Below are 17,434 nucleotides of genomic sequence, written 5' to 3' on the forward strand. Positions count from 1 at the left end.
CAGCTCCATTATTTCAGTAAACTACAGTGCCACCTAGTGGATGACTTCAGCTCCTGCCACTCCATGCTAGTGCTCTGCAATAACCATTTTCACAAAGTACAATTCAGTGTTTCAATGAACTAATACAGTGCACTAAAGTGGGAAAACACTATTGCTCATAATCTTAATACTTCTGCCTTTCAGTAGATTATTATAACGTGAACGCCATCCACTAATCTACAGAGGTTTGATGAATGTTCATGCACTATCTCAAGGAAAAGGCAGCCATTTTAAGTGTTTGATAGCTTTATTAAGCAGTTTTCAATCCAAATGACTTTTCAAAGTAGTCAGCTATCTGTTATCTCTGAACAGCTGATATTCTGAGTACTGACAGGAAGAGGAAATAGAACAATGGAATGTTGTGGTCACATTTGTCAAACGTTTTCAATTAATTGATAGCTTTGCAATTTTTTTTGTCAACTTTTGTACTTTTAATAACAAGGACTAGCTTCATCTTCTCTAGACCTGGCAGAACGTGTATTCATTTTTGTAAAGAAAGACTTTATCATTTTGCGATGTTTTCAGAGTTTTCCGTTTTTTTCCATGTTTAAATTTTTTCTAAAATTTTCTTCGGTGAAGCAAGTTAAGGATTTCCGTCTCTGAAACAAAAAACACATGACCATTAGTAGCATACTAACATCGATGTAACATTTTAACAGCTTAAACAATACAACATTTACATTCTAAGTGGTTCTTACCAGTTCTTAGCTGGGGACTCCAGCAGGGTTGGTGGGCTTCTGGGCGGACTCCTTGGCCTGGTGGGCCTGCAGCACAGCGACAGCCTCATCCACCTTGGATCGGAGAGACTCGGGAGACTCCAGCATGTGGAGCAGCTCAGAGTTGTCTATCTCCAACAGCATGCCAGTGATCTTTCCAGCCAGGCTGGGGTGCATGTTCTGGATGAGGGGGAACAGGCGCTCACCTGCAGAGGGAGTGGGGGGGAGAGAATCCACCATCAGGAAAAGACCCAGACACAGAAAGAGGATCACCAGCCATTTATGTAATAGGTTGGGGGGGTCTTGTCTCAGTCAAAAAATAAGAATCACTGAAATTCATATGTTCAGACATTTCTATTGAAAACATCATTGACAAAGAGCACCTGAATGTTGATCGTCTTTTAAAGCTGCAATATGCAACTTTTTGGGCGACCCGTCAACATTCATATAGAAATGTGAGTTATAGATATGACATTCTCATTGAAAGCCAGTCTAAGAAGCGGTAGATCTGTTCTGTGCTTCCCGTTATGAAGTTTCATTTTTGCGTCTTTTACTTATGGTTTTGTACACCAGCTTCAAACAGCTGAAAATACAATACGTTTGGTTATGGGAAATATATATTTCACAGCGGTACAATGATTCTCTACACAATGACTGCTTGTTTTGTCACATAAATTCAAATTAGGCTAACTATTCGAATTTTAGCAACCAGGAAGTGGCGTGGAGAAATCAATTGGCGAATATCACAGCCAATCACAACACTGCCGGGAAAGTAACATTGTGAAACACTTATCATTCCACTATTACTGCAGATGTATTATGGACATTCTCTGAAATTACAACGCACAAATTCTAATAAATTCAACGTGTAGCACCTTTAACTGAAGGAGCTGGAGATTGGAAAGGCCAGTAAAAAGAGAAGAGGGGGACTTTAGACTCACCCAACATCTGCTTCTGTTCCTGGGGAGGAGCAGCGGCCAGCATGGAGGCAGTCAGAGGCTCCTGCCCCTGGACGTGGACAGCCGGCTGCTGCATCACCTGGGGCTGGCTGGCCATGTGCTGCTGGGGGTTCCTCACGCCTGCTGCATACTTGTACTGGGGCATCCTCACCGGGGATGCAGCCGCCGCCCCGGCAGGACGCTGGCCCAGGGCCTGGGTGGCTGAGGAGAGAGAGGAGGAAGTCGCTCAACATCCAAGAGAGATTCATATTTTCAAGACATACTGAGTTGTACAAAACATTAGGAACACCACCCTAATATAGAGTTGCGCCCGCCTTTTACACTCAGAACAGCCTCAATTCGTTGGGGCATGGACTCTACAAGGTGTCGAAAGCGTTCCACAGGGATGCTGGCCCATGTTGACTCCGATGCTTCCCACAGTTGTGTCAAGTTGGCTGGATGTCCTTTGGGTGGTGGACCATTCGTGATTCACACGGGAAACTGTTGAGCGTGAAAAGCCCAGCAGCGTTGCAGTTCTTGACACAAACCGGTGCGCCTGGCACCTACTACCATACCCCCGTTCAAAGACTCTTAAATATTTTGTCTTTCCCATTCACCCTCTGAATGGCACACACACACAATCCATGTCTCAATTGTCTCAAGGCTTAAAAATCCTTTAACAGACAGTATAATCAGGTAAATGGTAGCAAGATGAGAGGTGGATGTGAAAATCCCCAAGCTATGTGCAGGGCTGGGTCACCAGCTAAACTCACCCATTCTCTGGCCGGCCATCATGCGTGGCACCTGAGAGGACGAGGGCCTCATGGCGCCAAAGGTCTGGGGTCTGGGGGCGGACGGACGCATGGCGTTGGGCATGTTCTGGAAATCTGGAAGTAGAAGGGAACCATTCAAAATCTAACAACTTCCTGGATGGAGAATTAGGTTCTAGTCTCCAGTGGAACTGTTGACACACCAAACGAGCAGTTAAATTCTAAAATGTCAACTATGCAGATAGTTACGCTGTGGTCTGACACCCTGGGTGGCCCAGCGTGGGCCTGGTCTCAGCTGAGCCAGCTGGTTGGTGGAGTAGTAGGCGGCACGGTTCTGAGTCTGGGGGATGGCAGCCATGAAGTACCCAGAGGGAGGGGCAGGCTGGTAGGGGTTGAGGACTGGGTTGGGTACGGGCCGGACGGTGGCCATCCTCTGCATGTACTGGTTGGTGAGGTGAGCCTGGCGCTCCTCTTTCCTCTGAGCCAGCGCCACGTACAGCGGCTTGGTGGCCACGATGCGCCCGTTCATCTCCGTCACAGCCTTGGTGGCCTCCTCGGGGGAGGAGAAGCACACGAAGCCGAAGCCCTTGCTGCGGCCACCCTCCATCATCACCTATAGAGGGGTACATTAGATCCACAGTGGTTTTTAAAGTGGTATCTGAACCTGAACGACAGCGGGTGTAGAATCTCTGCTATGCAGAGCAGGCAATAAGCTTAACACCACAGTTCTCTCTCTCCCCAGACAACTGATATAGTGGAGTTCATTTCTCACACTGTGCTAATACAGTTGTAAGTTAACAATGCAATTCTACATTTGTAATCCCCCAAGTTTCTCCTGACATCTCCAGGTAATGTTCAATCAGAGGGTGACGTAGGGGAGGGAATGGCCGGCAGGGATGTAGCTCAGTTGGTAGAGCATGGCGTTTGCAACGCCAGGGTTGTGGGTTCGATTCCCACGGGGGGGGGCCAGTATGAAAAAATGGTATGCACTAACTGTAAGTCGCTCTGGATAAGAGCGTCTGCTAAATGACTAACATGTAAAATGTTGACTCAGGGAGGTTACCTTGGCACTGGTGATGGTACCGAAGGGAGAGAACTCCTTCCTTAGACGCTCATCGTCGAGGCCATCGTCCAGATTCTTGACGTACAGGTTGACCCCCTGGTAGCGGGTCATGCGGTCCTGTTTCATCTGTTCAAACTTGCGTTTCAACTCCGTCTGGCGCTCTCCTTTCTTCTGGGCGCGGCCCACGTACACCTGGCGGCCGTTAAAATCCTTCCCGTTCATCTCATCTACAGCCTGAGGAGAGAATATACGGATCCAGGTGGTCCCATTGAGGTCAGAAACCCTGTTCTCCAGGACACTCAGCCCTTTTGAACATCCAGACAGTGATGATAAGGAAACGTATGGCCCAACTCACCCTCTGAGCATCCTCATGCCTCTCAAAGCTGACGAAGCCGAACCCTCTGGACTTCCCGCTGTCGTCCGTCATCACCCTGATGCTCAGGGCCGGTCCCGGAACGATAGAGTCCAACACAAAACGGCATCAAATTCTAATTCTACGGAACCAACATTTACTACAAGAGGAACTATCAACACATCTGGGCCTGGACTCATTCATTACATTTGACAAAACATTTCTTATTGGACATCACGAGGTAGGCCCCTCCCCCGCGTCGTCCTGGTAGCGTCCTAGTGAATACATCCCTGGGGGTGACACACGACACGTGGCAGACACTTACCATATTTCCCAAACAGCTCCCTCAGCTTCTCATCATCCATATCTTCTCCAAAGTTCTTGATGTACACATTGGTGAACTCTCTGGCTCTGGCTCCAAGCTCGGCCTCGCGCTCTTTGCGCGATTTGAAGCGTCCGACGAACCTGTTGTGTGTGTTAATAAAATATTATTGTCAGTTGAACAGTGTGTAGAAAAGGCTACCGATCTGTAGGGGGGGAAACACGAGCTTGGTAACGTTGGTTACATCTACATTAACCACCATCTAGACTAAACCCCAGGGAAGAGTATTGAGATTGACAAGGCAGTGAGTAGACAAGCACAAGGATACAGAGCAACCGTTCTATATTAGTTTGACTTGAGAAAAACCCGAGTTAGTAAGATTAAAGTTAGAACTCACACAAAAACAAATCCTGCTATTATTTAACCATTATTGAACCAGGAGTTAAATGAAAACCAGTTCCCTTTTACAACTCGGTTACATCTCTGTACGTTTGAGTTATTGCTGCACTAACGTTGGACCCGTCTATTATTTACTATGTCCAAGTTGGTAAAGGTGGAGCAATCACACTTACACTTTTCTGTCATTGAGCAACATGCCGTTCATTTTCTCAATGGCTCTTTCAGCAGCCTCCTGGGTCTCAAAGTGCACAAAGCCATATCCCTTTGAGCCATTCTCATCACAAACCACCTTGGAGAAAGGACATTAAAGAGCACAGGCAATTGTTTTTTTTAAAACATCATGCATATCAAAACAGACTCAATTCAACACAGACTTCAACCAACACCACTGCATTGTTTCGGCATGCTGAACAACACAGCATATGGCAGCCACACGGCCAGAACCGTCTCTCAGCCTACCTTGCAGGAGAGGATGTTGCCGAAGGCAGAGAAGGTGTCGTAGAGGGCCTTGTTGTCAATGGACTTGTCCAAGTTCTTGATGAAGATGTTGCCCACCCCACTCTTCCTCAGGGAAGGGTCGCGCTGAGACCACATGATGCGCAGAGGTCTCCCCTTGATGACGTCGAAGTTCATGGTGTCCAGGGCACGTTCAGCTAGGAACATATCGGGAGCCATACCATTAGAATGCTGTTGAAGGAAACTGCTCCATTGTATGTGGTGGGAGAATATTGTATTTATTTATTTCACCTTTATTTAACCAGGTAAGCCAGTTGAGAACAAGTTCTCATTTACAACTGCGACCTGGCCAAGATAAAGCAAAGCAGTGCGATAAAAAACAACACAGAGTTACATATGGGGTAAAAAAAAAAAAAAAAAAAAAATATATATATATAGAGTGTGTGCAAATGTAGCAAGTTATGGAGGTAAGGCAATAAATAGGCTATAGTGCAAAATAATTACAGTTAGTATTAACACTGGAATTATAGATGTGCAAGAGATGATGTGCAAATAGAGATACTGGGGTGCAAATTAGCAAAATAAATAACAATATGGGGATGAGGTAGTTGGGTGGGCTAATTTCAGATGGGCTGTGTACAGGTGCAGTGATCGGTAAGGTGCTCTGACAACTGATGCTTAAAGTTAGTGAGGGAGATAAGAGTCTCCAGCTTCAGAGATTTTTGCAATTCATTCCAGTCATTGGCAGCAGAGAACTGGAAGGAATGGCGGCCAAAGGAGGTGTTGGCTTTGGGGATGACCAGTGAGATATACCTGCTGGAGCGCAGACTACGGGTGGGTGCTGCTATGGTGACCAATGAGCTAAGATAAGGCGGGGATTTGCCTAGCAGTGATTTATAGATGACCTGGCGTCTGCTAAATGGCATATTATTTATTTATTTATTAAGTCAAGGATCGGTAGGATAGTCCGTTTTATGAGGGCATGTTTGGCAACATGAGTGAAGGAGGCTTTGTTGCGAAATAGGAAGCCGATTCTAGATGTAACTTTGGATTGGAGATTCTTAATGTGAGTCTGGAAGGAGAGTTTACAGTCTAACCAGACACCTAGGTATTTGTAGTTGTCCACATACTCTAGGTCAGACCCGTCGAGAGTAGTGATTCTAGTCGGGCGGGCGGGTGCCAGCAGCGTTTGATTGAAGAGCATGCATTTAGTTTTACTAGTGTTTAAGAGCAGTTGGAGGCTACTGAAGGAGTGTTGTATGGCATTGAAGCTCGTTTGGAGGTTTGATAACACAGTGTCCAATGAAGGGCCAGATGTATACAAAATGGTGTCGTCTACGTAGAGGTGGATCTGAGAGTCATATTGTAGCAGTGATGCAGCTGATACTCCAATGAATCATTGAACCTAACGCTACAGCAAATTAGGACACTCAAAGACTAGTTGGCCTACATAGCTAGCTGAACTGAAACCAAGTCCAACTGGATGCGCGTCATTCTATACTAGACCTAATGTTATTCATCCCACGGGTTGCCATTTTTGGTGCAACGTGAACGTGCGAGCCACGTCATGTTATATTTTCATTGGCGCATCCATAAATTAAACATGAAATACGTTGTTTTTTTAAATCATCAATTCTTACCATCGGCTGGCTGTTGGAAGTTAACGTAGGCATATCCGAGGGATCGACGAGTGATCATGTCCCTGCAGACTCGAATGGAGAGGATAGGCCCGGCGGGGCTGAACTTCTCGTACAGCATGGCCTCGGTGATATCCTGGTGCAGGTCGCCGACGTAGAGGGAGGCCATCGGGTAACTGGGAGCGCTCGGATTCATGTCTGCTGGCGCGTTTTGTCAAGACGACGTTTTTAAATAAAAAATACGCTGGGGGGGAAAAAAAACGTTACGTTGTCAGGCTAACGTCTGCAAAATGGTCTCTGGTGACGCCGAAGATTCGTTATTTGCTAAAAAGGTTGAACGTTACCTCGCAATCAGGCCTAAAAAGCAATGCGGCCCGGCTAACGTTACCTTCTGGGAAAATAATTTCGGACTAAAGTTGCTAGTAGTTACAATTTCTTAAACTACGACTAGTTAACGTTACAATAACAACAGATGCGATATCGACAATTCCGATAAACTGCTAGTTATATCTAAAAAAAAAAAAAAGTCTATTTTTTTCCGCAGCAGTTAGCTAGCTAGCAATATGAAATCACCCACGCCTTCAACGATAATGTTATCAAGGGAGCAAAATGGCCTTCTTCGAATTCTCGTCCTATTTTCGACGGGTTACTTGTTAGTCCTGCTTCACCGAGTTTTTTTTTTTCTTACAAAAATATTCTTCCCCTGTGTTTTATTTTTTTAGTTTTTTGTTTTTTGATAATAAAATGTGTGCCGAGTCTAGCGTCGCTACGCAGAAGGGAATGAGAGCGCGGTCATGTGGTGTGGAACCCCCCTAAACACACATCTCGCTGCTCCTCTCGCGTCATCTCATCCTATCTACACGAGATCTTAGAAATCAATACCTCTATGATCAATACACTGTTGTTTTTTTCCCCCTTCAATTCTACCAAAAACTATTCCTTGAAAAATGCATTATTTTACCGCTATTGCTGCTCTCATCACCAAATGTAACACAGCCATTGGTCTTTGAGGTTTTCTACCTATCTGTAACAGGGGGAAGTCACGGTAAAAAAAAACAGCATACACAGGTTCAAGACAGAAACGTAGTTATCACAGAAGGTAACTGATGAGCAGCAGGGTGGCTGGTGGATGCCCACATTTTCTTCCGAAAAATAATGAAGATAAATCATAGACAACGCATGCACATGTTTTGCATGTGGGCTTTGGATTGAACTGAGTGACAACCCGCCAATGTGCCTGGTAAGAATATACATTCAACCAGCCAATGCCAAACTCTACCAGCTGGTGGCTGGTGTTAATTTCCTTCCCTGCTGATGAGGGAGTCAGTCTGGTAAATCAGCAGATGATGTCATTTTGAGTCATATCCCTTGAATGACAACCATTTTGTGCGATGCAGTATGCATGCAGTAGTTGTTTTAGCAAAACATTTTTTTTAGAAGTAACCCAAGATAGACCAAAGCTTGTCGTTTAAAATGGGAGCAAATGAATCATAGTTAGGACAGAACAAGCAAGGAGGTGGGCAGAGCCGATCACGAGCTAGTGAGATTCTATTGGCGTGTTCTAGCATTTATTTGCATATTTCCGTTACGGAACGCCTACTATGTGAAGTGCGAGTGTACAATAACTCATTTCAAGTTTAAAAAACGCAGCCCACTCTGTTAGTTATTGATTCTCGTTTTGGAAACAGAAAACTGTATGGAGATCAAATGTTTCATTGATACAATTCTCCCACTGCCGGTCACTGGGCTTCCTCTCATCACCATATTTGGTAGTGAGTGGAAACACCAACCAGATGCTTCACATTTATACATCCGGTGAAGTATCTGGCTCATTGTTCTATCTGTGGTTTTAGTTTTCATGTTTTTCCCCACAGTAGAGAAGGATCTGTTCAAGGACACCTTCAGCCTGCTCCTTCCTCTCACAGCCACCAGGGGGAGCAGTCAGTAGGAGAAAATAATAGAATACAGTAACCATACCTGTCTGAGCCCAAACCTGGGGTCTGCTTCAGTGTATTTCTATTGTTTTACCCCAGTGGGAGGTGTGGCTGGGTTCAGGATCTATAGATATGTTAATAAAAACCCAGAGTTTCTCACGTCTCCAGTCTCCCCAACACGTCTGCCACGCTGATCCTCAACACGGGGGCCCCTCAGGGGTGCGTGCTCAGCCCCCTCCTGTACTCCCTGTTCACCCATGACTGCATGGCCAGGCACGACTCCAACACCATCGTTAAGTTTGCCGACGACACAACAGTGGTAGGCCTGATCACCGACAACGATGAGACAGCCTATAGGGAGGTGGTCAGAGACCTGGCCGTGTGGTGCCAGGACAACAACCTCTCCCTCAACGTGACCAAGACAAAGGAGATGATTGTGGACTACAGGAAAAAAAAGAGGACTGAGCACGCCCCCATTCTCATCGACAGGGCTGTAGTGGAACAGGTTGAGAGCTTCAAGTTCCTTGGTGTCCACATCACCAACAAACTATCATGGTCCAAACACACCAAGACAGTCGTGAAGAGGGCACGACAAAGCCTATTCCCCCTCAGGAGACTGAAAAGATTTGGAATGGGTCCTCAGATCCTCAAAAAGTTATACTGCTGCACCATCGCCTGGTATGGCAACTGCTCGGCCTCCGACCGCAAGGCACTACAGAGGGTAGTGCGTACGGCCCAGTACACCACTGGGGCCAAGCTTCCAGGACCTCTATACCAGGCGGTGTCAGAGGAAGGCCCTCAAAATTCACTTGAGCCACCCTAGTCATAGACTGTTCTCTCTGCTACCGCATGGCAAGCGGTACCGGAGCACCAAGTCTAGGTCCAAAATACTTCTCAACAGCTTCTACCCCCAAGCCATAAGACTCCTGAACAGCTAATCATGGCTACCTGGACTATTTGCACTGCCCCCCCACCCCATCCTTTTTACGCTGCTGCTACTCTTAATTATTTATGCATAGACACTTTAACTCTACCCACATGTACATATTACTTCAACTACCTCAACTAGCCGGTGCCCCCGCACATTGACTCTGCACCGGTACCCTCCTGTATATATAGCCTCCCTACTGTTATTTTATTTTACTTCTGCTCTTTTTTTCTCAACACTTTTTTGTTGTTGTTTTATTTTACTTTTTTATTTAAAAAAAATTAATGCATTGTTGGTTAAGGGCTGTAAGTAAGCATTTCACGGTAATCTCTACACCTGTTGTATTCGGCGCATGTGGCAAATAAAATTTGGTTTGATTTGATCCAGTCTCACTGATAAGGAGTGGTGACGTCAACAATAGTCTGTCTCACTCTTAGTCGTCACTCTCGGTGTGCCTGAGCGGAATGCAACAAGGTTGCTAAGGTCCTGGTTGTGTATGTCATGCATTCCACCTAGGAACAATGAGAGGGTTCTAATGAGTCACTGAGGAGCCCAATGAGAGGGTTCTAATGAGACACTGAGGAGCCCAATGAGAGGGTTCTAATGAGACACTGAGGAGCCCAATGAGAGGGTTCTAATGAGACACTGAGGAGCCCAATGAGAGGGTTCTAATGAGACACTGAGGAGCCCAATGAGAGGGTTCTAATGAGACACTGAGGAGCCCAATGAGAGGGTTCTAATGAGACACTGAGGAGCCCAATGAGAGGGTTCTAATGAGACATTGAGGAGCCCATGAGAGGGCTCTAATGAGACACTGAGGAGCCCAATGAGAGGGTTCTAATGAGACATTGAGGAGCCCATGAGAGGGCTCTAATGAGACACTGAGGAGCCCAATGAGAGGGTTCTAATGAGACACTGAGGAGCCCAATGAGAGGGTTCTAATGAGACACTGAGGAGCCCAATGAGAGGGTTCTAATGCGACACTGAGGAGCCCAATGAGAGGGTTCTAATGAGACACTGACTGTAACGACAGCATGTATCACTCTGGACCCCTAGCCCCTACACCCTTCCCCCTGGGCACTCCTAGACCTGAAATATGGTAATTATGATTCCAATTCTGGTGTATCTTTCCTCTATATTACTAGGTCATTGTGTTGAGGTTGTACGTTCACCAGCAAGAAAAGCAAAAATTGTCACTCAAATAGAAAGGGGAACTAACAAAGAGTCACTGACAACAACCAAAACAGGCAGGGTTTTAGGAGGGGTTCTGGAAGACACTCATGGGGGGTCCACTGAAAGTTAACTAGCAACAACAACTGGGACCTAAAAGACCCACCATGAGCGCCCACTAAATTTGCCCAAGAACAGGCAAACAAAATTAAAATCCACACCAAACTTAGACAGGAAGCAAAACAAAAAGTGGAGCAAAACAAAAACAGGAAAGAACAGACACAGGATTGTTTGACTAGAACTCAACCAGGGTGCGCCAACTAACGGCGTTAACCCTCCACATCTCTCAAGACCAGTAGAGCATTGGGCCAGCCGCTCTTAAATAGCACCTGGCCCAGCACAGGTGAAACACCTTCCCACTAACGAGAGGACCAACCAGCAAGGTGTAATACAGACTGACTAACGAGGTGACACCAATCAGAATATAAATGGAAAAACCAAAGCCTGTAACAAGGTTGCAAGAATCCCTTTGAGGAGGAAGAGATGCCATTCCCTCCTGAGCAGGTTTAATAGGTTCTAACTCAATTTTTGGTTGTGACCGACTTTTTTTTCAAAGGCGGGGGTTACAGGTACAAAAACAATCAAAGAAATGCATACAAAGATAACCCCAACCCATTGCTGCCCCAGTCCCCATCCATCCACCCTCATCCTCCCCCAGAAACCATGTTTCCCCTGTTTCCCATTTCGCCTAGCCCCCCTAGATAGTCCTCCTATGTCATTCCCTTTTCGTAAATGTGTTCATTTTATCCAGGATCGTTTACCTTGCTATATCAATTTTGAAACTGCACTATGAATTTTATCACAATAACCAGAAGGGGGTGCTATGCCTGTGGGAGAGAGTGGGCACAGAACTCATCACAGTGCCTAAAGTGCTCGGCAGAGGGTCCACCAGAAACCCAGCGGGCGGTCAGTCTGGGGGAAGCCTTGGCTGTGATGAAGGATCTCCTACCTTGACATTTTTCAGAACAATTTTTTCCAGTGTTAAGTTTCTGAAAGTTAATGTTTCTGAAAGTTAAGCACAAAATAGTCTACAGTTTTTTTCACTGAGTTTAGAAACAAAATGACATACGTCGTTCAGTTGTGGCTTGTTAGCTCTGACAAAGACTGAGTTTTGGTGGGTGGCCCTCTCTTGGAAGGTTTGTTGTGGTGCCATATTCTTTCCATTTTTTAATAATGGATTTAATGGTGCTCCGTGGGATGTTCAAAGTTTTTGATATTTTTTTATAACCCAACCCTGATCTGTACTTCTCCACAACTTTGTCCCTGAACTGTTTGGAGAGCTCCTTGGTCTTCATGGTGCCGCTTGCTTGGTGGTGCCCCTTGCTTAGTGGTGTTGCAGACTCTGGGGCCTTTCAGAACAGGTGTAAATATACTGAGATCATGTGACAGATCATGTGACACTTAGATTGCACACAGGTGGACTTTATTTATCTAATTATGTGACTTCTGAAGGTAATTGGTTGCACCAGATCTTATTTAGGGGCTTCATAGCAAAGGGGGTGAATACATATGCACGCACCACCTTTCTGTTATTTATTTATTTTTTCATTTCACTTCACCAATTTGGACTATTTTGTGTATGTCCATTACATGAAATCCAAATAAAAATCCATTTAAATTACAGGTTGTAATGCAACAAAATAGGAAAAAGGCCAAGGGGGATGAATACTTTTGCAAGGCACTGTAGCACAGGGTAATACTGAACGTATTATTAAGAAACACTATCTTACCTCTGAAGTTGCTACAGATTTAATTGAGTGTATGAACAATACTCCATCACCTATTCTGCCTTCCTCTTGTGATGATGTAGTTGATAACTTTAATAGCAAATGAAGGGCAACCATTGATGCCAAAGCTCCAGTAAAGCTGAAAAGGGCCACATCCAAACGGAGAGCCCCTTGGATGGGCCACATCCAAACGGAAAGCCCCTTGGATGAGTGAGGAAACTAATCAATTAAAGAGACATTGCAGAAAGGCAGAGCGGAAGTGGAGAAAGTCAAAGTTGTAGGTCCATTATGATATTCTGAGAGAGATACTTGGCATATATAACAAGGCAGTTAGAAATGCCAGACGGGATCATTTTTTAAACTTGATCACTAATAATGTGCTCTTCTTGACCATTGATGGCCTGATAAATCCTACCCCCGCAAACCTATGTGAACTTTCCTCCACATCTAAATGTGATGAGTTTGAGGCATATTTCAGAGATAAGATAACCAACATTAGGCTGGGTATCAGTCAAGCAAGGCCTGGTGAGAAGTTTGATGATATGTGCCCTAGCCTACCACGCAAAGGCACTATGGATTTATTTTCCCTGGTTGACACAGACATGCTCAAGAAAGTGACATCACAACTTAAGCCTTCTACCTGCCTTCTCTTGATCCTATCCCCGCCACCTTCTTCAAAACGGTTTTTAATTGAATATCTGAAGAAGTGCAAGCTATTGTTAATCACTCCCTGTTCACAGGCACTTTCCCCACTGCACTAAGAACTGCGTGGTGAAACCCCTTCTGAAGAAAAGCCATCTAGATTCTTCAGCTCTTAACCCAATCTCCAACCTTCCATTTCTAAGCAAAATTCAAACAGCTGTACCAACTGTATAAAAAAATAAATAATCCAATCTGGTTCTCGTGCCGACCACAGAAAAGAGACAGCCTTAGTTAAAGCCAACACAGATGCCAAACAGCTCTCTGTCCTTGTGCTCTTGGAGAGGTGGGTTGGCCTCTGATGACCATGATGTCCTTCTGGACAGACTGGAGAGGTGGGTTGGCCTCTGTTGACCATGATGTCCTTCTGGACAGACTGGAGAGGTGGGTTGGCCTCTGTTGACCATGATGTCCTTCTGGACAGACTGGAGAGGTGGGTTGGCCTCTGTTGACCATGATGTCCTTCTGGACAGACTGGAGAGGTGGGTTGGCCTCTGTTGACCATGATGTCCTTCTGGACAGACTGGAGAGGTGGGTTGGCTTCTCCGGTCCAGTTCTAAATTGGTTTAGGACCTATTTAACCGGTCAAGAGTTTTTCTGTCACCCTTTTGTCATCCTTGGTGAACATAACTCCTAAGAGAAAAGAGAAAATAGACATCACATGTGGCATTCCACAAGGTTCCATTTTGGGTCTGGTATTGTTCAGTTTATATATGTTACCCCTTGGCAGCGTTATCAGAAAGCACAACATTGATTTTCACTGCTACGCAGACGATACACAACTTTACATTTCTGTGTCACCAGAGAATTTTAGCTCCACAGATAAATTATTAGACTGTACGTGATTTAAATACTTGGATGGCTCACAACTTCCTCCAGCTAAATCAAGACAAGACTGAGGTACATATTATTGGAGCCAAAGTACAGAGAGAGAATCTGGCCACGCATTGTAATTCACAGGCAATAAAGATAAAACACCAGGTAAAAAACCCAGGTGACCAAAATAGGAATGTGACCAAAATAGTTTTTTTACCACCTGAGGAACATTGCCAAGGTATGGACGTTTCTATCTCAGGCTGATACAGAGAGTGCTTTTATTACAAGCAGGCTTGACTACTGTAATGCTCTCCTGTCTGGTCTACCCAAGAAAGCCATTGGTCAACTGCAAAACATACAGAATGCTGCAGCACAGGTACTGACCAAGACCAGATGGAGAGCACACATTACACCGGTTTTAAAGTCTCTGCACTGGCTGCCTGTGAGTTTTAGAATTCATTTAAAGATTATTCTATTGGTTTTAGGGTTGTCCCCGACTAAAAAAATTCTTAGTTGACCGAAAGTCTTCTGTTCTTTCGACCAATCGATTGCTTAAAATGTTTAAACGTGTATTTTGCCATATATAGACACACCCAATGTGTTTTAATAAAATCAACTGAACTTGTCTGACACTTTAAGCTTACGGTTTGATGCCTCAAGAGGGAGCCAGAGATCTAGATAACCAGCAGAAAGAAAAACGTAACCTGACCCAACTATTCTCCTCCCGCTCCTTCTGGCTTTTGCAGATTCTGCCGTTACTTTCCTGAAGTTGCTGGTAATAGGCTACGCGAGGAGTCGGCAACCTTTCTCATGTGGAATGCCAATTTATCTCACAATTTCTACCGACCTGCGTGCCAGTGATGGTTTTCATATGCACATTTTCGTGAAAGAGTTTCATTTAATTTATAATGAAGTCTTCATATCTCAAAATCATTGTCAAATTAAATCAAATTTTATTGGTCACATGCGCCGAATACAACAGGTGCAGACATTACAGTGAAATGCTTACTTACAGCCCTTAACCAACAGTAAATTTATTTTTAACAAAAAAAAAGTAAAAATAAAACAACAACAAAAAAAGTGTTGAGAGAAAAAAGAGCAGAAGTAAAATAAAGTGACAGTAGGGAGGCTATATATACAGGGGGGTACCGTTGCAGAGTCAATGTGCGGGGGCACCGGCTAGTTGAGGTAGTTGAGGTAATATGTACATGTGGGTAGAGTTAAAGTGACTATGCATAAATACTTAACAGAGTAGCAGCAGCGTAAAAAGGATGGGGTGGGGGGGGCAGTGCAAATAGTCCGGGTAGCCATGATTAGCTGTTCAGGAGTCTTATGGCTTGGGGGTAGAAGCTGTTGAGAAGTCTTTTGGACCTAGACTTGGCACTCCGGTACCGCTTGCCGTGTGGTAGCAGAGAGAACAGTCTATGACTAGGGTGGCTGGAGTCTTTGACAATTTTGAGGGCCTTCCTCTGACACCGCCTGGTATAGAGGTCCTGGATGGCAGGAAGCTTGGCCCCAGTGATGTACTGGGCCGTACGCACTACCCTCTGTAGTGCCTTGCGGTCGGAGGCCAAGCAGTTGCCATACCAGGTGGTGATGTAACCAGTCAGGATGCTCTCGATGGTGCAGCTGTAGAATTTTTTGAGGATCTGAGGACCCATGCCAAATCTTTTCAGTCTCCTGAGGGGGAATAGGCTTTGTCGTGCCCTCTTCACGACTGTCTTGGTGTGTTTGGACCATGATAGTTCGTTGGTGATGTGGACACAAAGGAACTTGAAGCTCTCAACCTGTTCCACTACAGCCCCGTCAATGAGAATGGGGCGTGCTCAGTCCTCTTTTTTTTCCTGTAGTCCACAATCATCTCCTTTGTCTTGGTCACGTTGAGGGAGAGGTTGTTGTCCTGGCACCACACGGCCAGGTCTCTGACCTCCTCCCTATAGGCTGTCTCATCGTTGTCGGTGATCAGGCCTACCACTGTTGTGTCGTCGGCAAACTTAATGATGGTGTTGGAGTCGTGCCTGGCCATGCAGTCATGGGTGAACAGAGAGTACAGGAGGGGACTGAGCACGCACCCCTGAGGGGCCCCCGTGTTGAGGATCAGTGTGGCAGATGTGTTGTTACCTACCCTTACCACCTGGGGGCGGCCCGTCAGGAAGTCCAGGATCCAGTTGCAGAGGGAGGTGTTTAGTCCCAGGATCCTTAGCTTAGTGATGAGCTTAGAGGGCACTATGGTGTTGAATGCTGAGCTGTAGTCAATGAATAGCATTCTCACGTAGGTGTTCCTCTTGTCCAGGTGGGAAAGGGCAGTGTGGAGTGCAATAGAGATTGCATCATCTGTGGATCTGTTGGGGCGGTATGCAAATTGGAGTGGGTCTAGGGTTTCTGGGATAATGCTGTTGATGTGAGCCATGACCAGCCTTTCAAAGCACTTCATGGCTACAGACGTCAGTGCTACGGGTCGGTAGTCATTTAGGCAGGTTATCTTAGAGTCCTTGGGCACGGGGACTATGGTGGTCTGCTTGAAACATGTTGGTATTACAGACTATTGAAAATGTCAGTGAAGACACTTGCCAGTTGGTCAGCACATGCTCGGAGTACACGTCCTGGTAATCCGTCTGGCCCTGCGGCCTTGTGAATGTTGACCTGCTTAAAAGTCTTACTCACATCGGCTATGGAGAGCGTGATCACATAGTCATCCGGAACAGCTGGTGCTCTCATGCATGCTTCAGTGTTGCTTGCCTCGAAGCGAGCATAGAAGTGGTTTAGCTCGTCTGGTAGGCTTGTGTCACTGGGCAGCTCGCGGCTGTGCTTCCCTTTGTTGTCTGTAATAGTTTTCAAGCCCTGCCACATCCGACGAGCGTCAGAGCCAGTGTAGTACGATTCAATCTTAGTCCTGTATTGACTCTTTGCCTGTTTGATGGTTCGTCGGAGGTCATAGCGGGATTTCTTATAAGCGTCCGAGTTAGAGTCCTGTTCCTTGAAAGCGGCAGCTCTACCCTTTAGCTCAGTGCGGATGTTTCCTGTAATCCATGGCTTCTGGTTGGGGTATGTACGTACGGTCACTGTGGGGACGACATCATCGTCATGTGGTTAATCAAAATTCTATCCAAATCTAAATGAAAAATTATACAAACCTAAAAATGTACTTCTATTGCCATTGCCAACTATGTAAAAACAGCCTCCATAAAGCCAACAAATAAAAACATTGCAGCCTGCAGGTAGAAAATATCCTGATTAAAATAAATATTATATAAATCACATTGGCATCACATGGCCTGTCTGCAAGGAACTTGAAACATTGTATCCACTATTAACTTGGGTCTGGAAGCTTGAGCTAGCGAATTTGCAACATTGTATAAAATATTCTGGGCCCTTAAGAGTTTCCCACGCCAGTGAGCTCGGGACAGA

The 17,434-nt window shown here is 45.5% G+C and overlaps 1 protein-coding gene across 1 annotated transcript; it reads right to left on the reverse strand.

The window, feature by feature from the left end:
* Positions 1–271: 271 nt before the first annotated feature.
* LOC311117324 (polyadenylate-binding protein 1A-like) lies at positions 272–7,533 on the reverse strand. Its single transcript, XM_084192286.1, has 11 exons — positions 6,696–7,533; positions 5,059–5,252; positions 4,773–4,888; positions 4,182–4,343; positions 3,882–3,963; positions 3,527–3,760; positions 2,713–3,076; positions 2,467–2,580; positions 1,697–1,915; positions 738–961; positions 272–638 (listed from the first exon to the last, which is right to left on the reverse strand). Exons 1-10 carry the CDS (start codon positions 6,886–6,888, stop codon positions 744–746), a joined length of 1,896 nt encoding a protein of 631 aa, XP_084048412.1. The 5' UTR covers positions 6,889–7,533; the 3' UTR covers positions 272–638; positions 738–743.
* Positions 7,534–17,434: the final 9,901 nt, after the last annotated feature.

Source organism: Coregonus lavaretus, assembly GCF_964263955.1.
Source record: "Coregonus lavaretus genome assembly, contig: HAP1_SCAFFOLD_413, whole genome shotgun sequence".
NCBI classification, from domain to species: Eukaryota; Metazoa; Chordata; class Actinopteri; order Salmoniformes; family Salmonidae; genus Coregonus; species Coregonus lavaretus.